General features: G+C 35.4%; 1 protein-coding gene across 1 annotated transcript; it reads right to left on the bottom strand.

Moving 5' to 3' along the window:
- Window positions 1-228: 228 nt before the first annotated feature.
- On the bottom strand, window positions 229-7087 carry LOC132299905 (light-inducible protein CPRF2). The gene is made up of 6 exons (XM_059796785.1): window positions 6586-7087; window positions 4407-4503; window positions 2855-3065; window positions 1647-1722; window positions 1438-1563; window positions 229-1195 (listed from the first exon to the last, which is right to left on the bottom strand). The coding sequence occupies exons 1-6, from the start codon at window positions 7003-7005 to the stop codon at window positions 797-799; spliced, it is 1329 nt and encodes a 442-aa protein (XP_059652768.1). The 5' UTR covers window positions 7006-7087; the 3' UTR covers window positions 229-796.
- Between the last annotated feature and the right edge of the window lie 539 nt (window positions 7088-7626).

Raw genomic sequence — 7626 nt, 5'->3', positions numbered from 1 at the left:
TTCTCTTATGCTCCATTTTGTTAGATGGAAGTAACAAGAAAAGAAAGAAAATGAAAATTTACTGAACACTCTTGAAGTTAGAGGGAAAATTACTTTTCATAAGCACCTAATTTTTACATAAAATTTCTTACAAAAAAACACAGTAAAATTTTGATTTCTAGAGAGAGAGTGAACTTATAACAATGTCTTCATGCTAGTCAAACCTTACAATGGTAATTTCTCTTAATATTTATTAAAAAAAAAAAAAAAAAAAAAAAAAAAAAAAAAAAAAAAAAAAAAAAATTGCACGATGAAAATCATTTACTCCACTTTCTTTTCTTTTTTTTTTTAACTTTCAAGTATTAATTTTCATCTAACCAAACAGAGCTGGGAACAAACAGGTCATATTGGCAACTCTGGTGATTCTGCCCTGTTTTATCTCTTAATCCTGAAAACAGCTTCATTTGCAGATGATGAGCAGTTAAAACCAAAATTGTTGTGCTATCTGCTGAAAGATGAAGATAAAAGTATTGGCTAATCCAACATTGATGGTACAGAAGAAAATCAAATAACACAATTTAAAGCGCAACATACAAGGAGAACTGCAATTGGAAAGTTGCCATTATAGATGGAGCTGTTCTAGCCAGCAATAATATAATCAATTAAAGGTGACTAATTGGGTCAATATCCCAATGAACTGAAGCATAAAGAATATGAATTCTACCAATATAAACCCACAAGAGAGATCAAAATAGAAACATTTGCCAAGACAGTTCTTCTTTGAAACCTCCATTGCAGTGGGGTCTTCTGTTTGTTCCTACTGCTCTCCGCTGCACTGGGTTCCACAAGGGCTTACGCCCCCACAAATTCGCTTCTGCAGATGCTCCAAGCTAGCCACTCGCTGCATTGAAGCTGTTCTGCCCATCTTGTTTCCCCCAACTGCTGCCGTCGCAGGATTTTGCTGCACATTATCTACTCTTGGAATGTTTACTAAACCATTGTGAATGCTGGGGTCATGGTTGGGTATATGATTATTAGTAGCAGGTTGACAGAAGCGCTGTTGTGGGTCGTCTTGGACAGGAACGGCAGCATCTGTCGATGTGTCAGAAGGGCTACCCGCAAATGATGGCATACCCATTGTCGATATCTCAGACATGGCTTGAAACACAGAGTTTGAACCCGTAATTCTTTTTACTGTCTCTTCAGCCATCTTTACCTGTAAATAATAACATAAGCAATTTCAATATCTTGTTACACACCAATTAGATCTCTACATTATTACTACTACTTCATCCCACACCCTCCTAGAAGAACCATAATTTGTCAGGTTTTAACCCCAGAATTCCAAGTCAACTCAAAAGAGGCAAGCTTTTCACCAGGATTAAGTAGGCACCCAAAAATGGGTTTTCAAAAATGACCACCTCTCAACTTTAATAGCAACTGTAATGGACCTGTTACCTTTGCTCTCAATGTTTCAACGTCGGCTTTTAGAACTCTATTGTCAACAGCTGCTTCAGTGTACTTCTGGTTTACATCAGATAGACGCTTCAACAGAGAAGAATTTTCAACTCTTAATTGAGAAACCTAGGAGGAACCGTGAAGATTTCATTAGAAAATCAGCCAACGATAATATAAGTAGAGGCAATGTCCAAGACAAGAGACCAAACCTGTGTCTCCAGCTCAGTCAAATGGGCCTGTTTTCGTCTTCTTGATCGTCTAGCTGATTCTCGGTTTGATAGCATTCTGACAAACAAAAATAGATAAATTGAAAGGTATTGAATTCAACAACAAAATGTGTCTGTAGAATGCAATTGCCCAATTAATGGAAAGGACACAAAGGTTCATTAATGGATTTCAATATTCTAGGGTGTTAAATGCATTAAAATCTAAGTAATTCTACGTCTGTTAAGCAAAAGCAGTGTGTCAAACATAAGAGATCAGCATCAAACACGCACATATTGATACAAAATTTGAGCAAGCAAATAGTGCTGATTGAGCCTCCAACCTCATTTGTTGAGAACAAATACAACTTCCGAATTAATTATCTGGAAAGCATTGCTTTTAATAAAACTCTTTTTGAGTTTTCAACCTTCAAAAGGAATCAAAAGGGAGATTCTTCTCGCCATTACCTAGATCCACCTATAGTAAGAAATACTTTACCCCTATTTGGCCAGCAAAAAAGGTTATGTATTTGGCTTCTACAAGCCTTGTGATCCGTTTAAAGGCATGATCTCCAGCTGTGTTGCATGCACTCTTCAAGGGTATAGGTGAAGTACCCATGTTGAACACACAACACTTGGACACACATCCGACACATGGATACATATATCCGCACCCGATACATGTTCTCGAGTCCATGTAACATAAATCTCCAGTGTGTCCTGTCATGTCCTAGTGCCCCTCAGATAAATACTGAGGCCCGCATCTGTGAGGACTTATTATGATCGACACCCAGCTCACCTCGTAATAGCTGCCAACAACATGAACCAAAATACATGACAAATTGCATATATCAGATGACTTGCTGTTGGAACAGCAAGTTTCCGTGTCTTTTTGTAGATATTTTATTGAGCAGAATTTTCTTTTTTAGAAAATCTGACTGGCAATTTTTATGACTTTGCTGTCTAGAATTCCAAAACAGATTTAAATGGAAGTAGATAGAGCCCTAGAAAATAATTATTCCCACAATTATGTGATACACATTGAAGAAAACAACTGGAACATATTGTTTTTAAAACCATTTGACCAACCACCAAATGATAGCTGCACCTACTCATCACATAATATAAATTATAGCACACTCCAGCATCTACTAGCATCAAATTGCTAATCAAGTAAGCTTATTAGCAACAAAATTTTTTGAAACCATGATTACCTCCTTACACGTTTTGCATCAGCAGGATCCATATTCTCAGTTGATTCTGTTTCTCCTTCGAGCTCATCATCATCTGACAGGTCTCTTGATGATCCACTTGTTGTTGACTTCACCTGAACTCCAGATTTCTTTTGCATGGCAGGCAAGGAAGGAATTCCAAGTGGTCCACTAGCTTCTTTATCTTGTCCCTTCACTGAATCACAACCAGATCCTACACACACACACACACACAGATAGATAGAGAGAGAGAGAGAGAGAGAAGAGATAAGAAAAGAAAAGAAAAGATGAATAGATTCTGTAATATAACTCTCATGCTTTCATGCTACATTCAACAATATATATGCTGATAGGAAAGACTAAACCAGAGAGGGGTTCAGGACGAAATATTTATAACAAATAACAAGTGGCTAATAGGTGCAGAAACTTTTACCAACAGATTCAGAACTTCCAATTTGCACATCATCTCATCGGAACTCTTGTCAATGCCACCAATTGTTTGTAATTTCTTCATCCTAACTGCCTCATATGAATTTTTTAATTATGAATATTTTTAACTCACTCCACCCATGTACTTTTTGGCTCTCTATTACTCCTCTTTTTGTTTTTTTGGATAAGTAACTCTCTATTACTCTTCTGATTCACACTCCTCACCACCTCTATGTTATTTTGTTCTTTTCTCATTTTGTTTTCCTATTCATATACGTCCAAATATTTTTCAATAATATTCCCTCATTTATTTTAGTAATTTGGTAGCGTATAATGCCTTTTAGTGATAAGTGTAACGTATAGAGTAATAAGTATGAATGTTTACCAATTACACAACTGTTCTCAAAAAAAATTTGTAGCTCAGTCTTCAGTTTACTACATAAAGAAGGAGATAAATAAATAAGAAAGAACAAAACATGATGAACAACGCTTTGCAGTTCATCATCTTTCAACACTTCTCACACTAAGCAAGCTATGAAGACCAAAAGTGGATTTTATACAGAAAAACCTTGGCATCAACAAAATAATCATTCAAAAAGCATAATAGTTCTTAAAATTGGTTGTAGGAGAAATAATAGTGTACAATACTTTGCTGAAAAAGTACACCAATTCTACTCAGAACTCACAGCTTATGAGACAGAAAAGGTAAATGCAAAGAAATAGTTCCAGGTTAAGTTAGGAAATTTTCAATTCACTCTTGAGTAACTTATCTTTACTGTCGCCTAATGCAACAGCTATGATGTAATTGGTAGATGTAATATTTGTGTATATATGTACGCATGCATGCATATTATCTATAACTTAATATTAAGGCAATATTGTCATGAAGTGTATCACTAATTCTGCTCCTGTGGGATAAATCTGACCCATTCTATTCCTACCTACGTGGAGGGATATTCAAAGAGGTGGACATCTTTCTTGACGAATATGGAAGTGAGTTCACAATGTTTCTGACCAGAAAGTGTGTGTTGTGTGTCTGTGTGTTTGAATGCAGGCTGCATATCATACATGCACTCCCAAATCATGGGAAACAATAAAAAAAATCTAAAGATTCAGAGATTCTAACCTTTACAAGGAGCTTGAGGTCCCAACTGGGAAGTATTGGAAGCCTGTGAACCATTGTCAATTACAGTAGCAGAATCTTGAGGTTTTACATATGATGCCTATCGACATGATTTGAACAAAAATAAGTTAAGCAAGGCTTGCGAATTTTTTGAAACAAGGATAAAAGTAAAGGACAACATTATGTTTTATAATGTACTGAATCAAGAGCTAGCGTTGCAATTCTGTTTATCCCCTTGAGAAGTTTATATTGCTAGAGGTCCAAAAGGAAATGTAAGCAAGTCATTCACCAGCCAGCTTCCAAGTAGTATATTGGAATGTGAATTACAAGTTTTGATAAAATCTTATAGCTTATTTTATCTTTTTCCTTCTAAATTTGAAATTTATCAAAAAAAATTCTTATTACTGTCCGCACCAAAAATATATATAAAAAAAAATAATAATAATAATAATAAAAGGGTAATGTGCAAACGTTGCTGAAGAACTTCACAACCTTGGCTTGATCAAAAAAAAAAAATTCCATGTTTTTTGTGTTATTTTTATCTTCCATAGATCTTTAATATTTAAGAAGGTTAAGAATAAAACTACGTTTTTTTGGATGCATTCAACAGACGGGAAAACAAAAGATATAGCTTCAACTTAAAGCAAAGAGAACCATAAACAGATGAAATAGAAGACTACACAAACAGACTGCATAAGTTTGGAATGGGTGTTTCTCCTAGTCATGGTTTTTTCTCTTTTACAGATTGTTATCTATCAAGACCCTGAACCAAGTTTTTAAAGGGTTGATAGTACAAAAAGATACCCAAAACTGTCAGACAAGATTGGTGAAGAACTTCAATCAGAGTGATTTGGAGCTAAGAAGTACACTAGGAGGGTACTGGAGAGCTACATGCCTCACATGTCCAAGTTGAGTTAAATTGCTTCTTATGATCCTATTCAATTCTATAATATATCCTAGCTATTCCAGTTTCTAATTGCTACACCTCTCACTCGCTAACACCTACCAAAACTCCACAGTAAAAAGGGAAAGGATATTTGAAATTTTAATTCCATGAAAGGTTTACATAAGAAATTTTTGCCTTTCAATATACAAATTTCACACAATTCAAGGACTAGAGACTAGAGATAGACATAACCAGAGCCCACATCTAAAATTTACATCAATCCAAATAGAACGAACGTTCCAAAACATCAAAACCATAAGTCCACTGTATAAAATGAATGCAGGAACAAATGCATCTTCGGTTTTATTAAATCCACTTTTTGGAGTGAAAGAACTGATGTCTATCTATATAGAATGTGGCCCTTGTAGTAGAAACAATGCTCAAACACAGTGCAAAAGAGATTTTCTACAGGCAAAACCAAGTAAAAAATAAATTCACTTGCATGCAAGTGACAAATAGATTAGAGAAAGTAAACTGTCAGATCAGAAACTAAAATTAGTAACAGGCAATTTCAAATAAGACATTCGATCTAAATGCAGCAATAATTTCCAATCAATTTAATAACACAAAAAACTTGCATAATGAGAGAAAATCCAGATGATTGAAACAATGGTAAAATCTGGTTGAGCATATGAAATATTTAATTCCCATAACTGGGGGAAAATGAAATGAAAAAAGGATTATGGACACAAACAACCAATCATAAAAATGCTGATGCTCTGTTTGGTAGCTGAGAAAACTGGGGAAAAGAAAACAAATTGAAAAAAGTATATACATATTGAATCTCAGATTTGGTGTTGCGGAGATGAGTTTATTAGAGGCTCGAAACCAAATTAGAGTCCAACATAAAAAAAACATCAAATTCATCCTATTTCTTTCCTTTCCTTCAATTTCTCGGCAACCAAACACCCCCAAAAAAATTACACAATCGAAAACAATTTTTCCATAACTGGGGAAATAAGAGAAGAAAAAAGGACCATGAACACGCACCAACCAAACATAAAAATGATGATGCTTTGTTAGGTAGCTGAGAAAATTGTGAAAAGGAAAAAAAAAAAATAAATTGACACTCAGATTTGGTGTTGCGGATCAAAGTTTATTAATGGGTTGGAAACCAAATTAGCGTCAACCCTAAAATCACGAAATTCATCATCCCGATTTCTTTCCTTTCCTTCAATTTCTCGGCAACCAAATACCCCAAAAAAAGTAAAAAAGGGGAAACAAAACAAAATTTACCCGAGACATGGCCACAGCAGCACAAGCCAAATTGAGTCGACTCTTGAGGAACGCCTGGTACTCCTCTGAATCGATGGGAATGTTGGGAGGAGCCGAATCAGACGACGTCGTGGAACCCGCAGTCATCGTCGCTTGATGACGACGACGATGATCCTGGTCATCCCTGATCTCGACGACGTCGCTCTTGGGCATCGCTGACGAAGCCCCACCATCACCAACGGAAGAAGAAGCCGGAACGGAGGGGGGAGGTGGGGAATTATCCGATGCGGACGCCTCCTGGAGGAATTTCTGGAACGCCCACTCTGATGAGCTCCGATTCATCATCTTTGACTCTTCCTCAGCTGATGCTTGCTCCAAGCATATCGGCGGCGGTGACCAGAATTGGCCGGCAATGTCGTCCACTGAAAACACCCTATCCATCTCTCTCGCACACACTGTAGTTTCTCTCTCTCTATCTATCTCTCTCCAAGTGACTTTTTGTATTGGGTTACGTTAGTCTACAGCTATGTCTACAGTGTGTGTGTATATATATATATATCTAAATGTCCCTCTAAAGACTTTTACTAATTAGTACTGCTATTTAAAAATAAAATAATTAAAAATAAATATTGTACTACTCTTTTTTCCTCATATCACATGGTTTTTTAAATCAATGCCTTACATTATTATCTTTAATTATGCAATGTATTTGGTAAGTAATGTGGACCTATATATATAAAGTTATATGTTTATAGAAAATTATTATTGCCTCTATTTTAACATAGTTGTCCACTTCATAAACAATGATTTACAATTATATTGGGGCTAAGGTAGTAAGAGTTTAAGATGATGATTATTTAACTTATATATTAATAAGGAAAATGGTAAAAGTGTTTAACCATTTTAAATGAATTCCAAGTGTCAAATATTGATTGAAATGGTATAAAAAGGGAGAGTTTATCTTATTGGTTGTTCAATAAAAGTTCTTACACAGTTTATTGAAAAACAAAAAAAAGAGCAGTAATTTAATGACCAAATTCTAATACTTACCTAATTGAATTT

This window comes from Cornus florida, unplaced genomic scaffold (genome assembly GCF_030987335.1).
Source record: "Cornus florida cultivar Cherokee Brave unplaced genomic scaffold, ASM3098733v1 CherokeeBrave_3.0.0_Hap2_Chr03, whole genome shotgun sequence".
Taxonomy (NCBI): domain Eukaryota; kingdom Viridiplantae; phylum Streptophyta; class Magnoliopsida; order Cornales; family Cornaceae; genus Cornus; species Cornus florida.
This window is presented reverse-complemented; position numbering and strand designations above follow the sequence as displayed.

Coding starts and splice junctions, on each gene's coding strand:
- LOC132299905 (XM_059796785.1), bottom strand. CDS start 7,005: ATGGATAGGGTGTTTTCAGTGGACGACATTGCCGGCCAATTCTGGTCA. Junction 1,723..2,854: donor GATGCAAAACGTGTAAGGAG/GTAATCATGGTT, acceptor TTTGTTTGTCAG/AATGCTATCAAACCGAGAAT. Junction 1,564..1,646: donor TGACTGAGCTGGAGACACAG/GTTTGGTCTCTT, acceptor GGTTCCTCCTAG/GTTTCTCAATTAAGAGTTGA.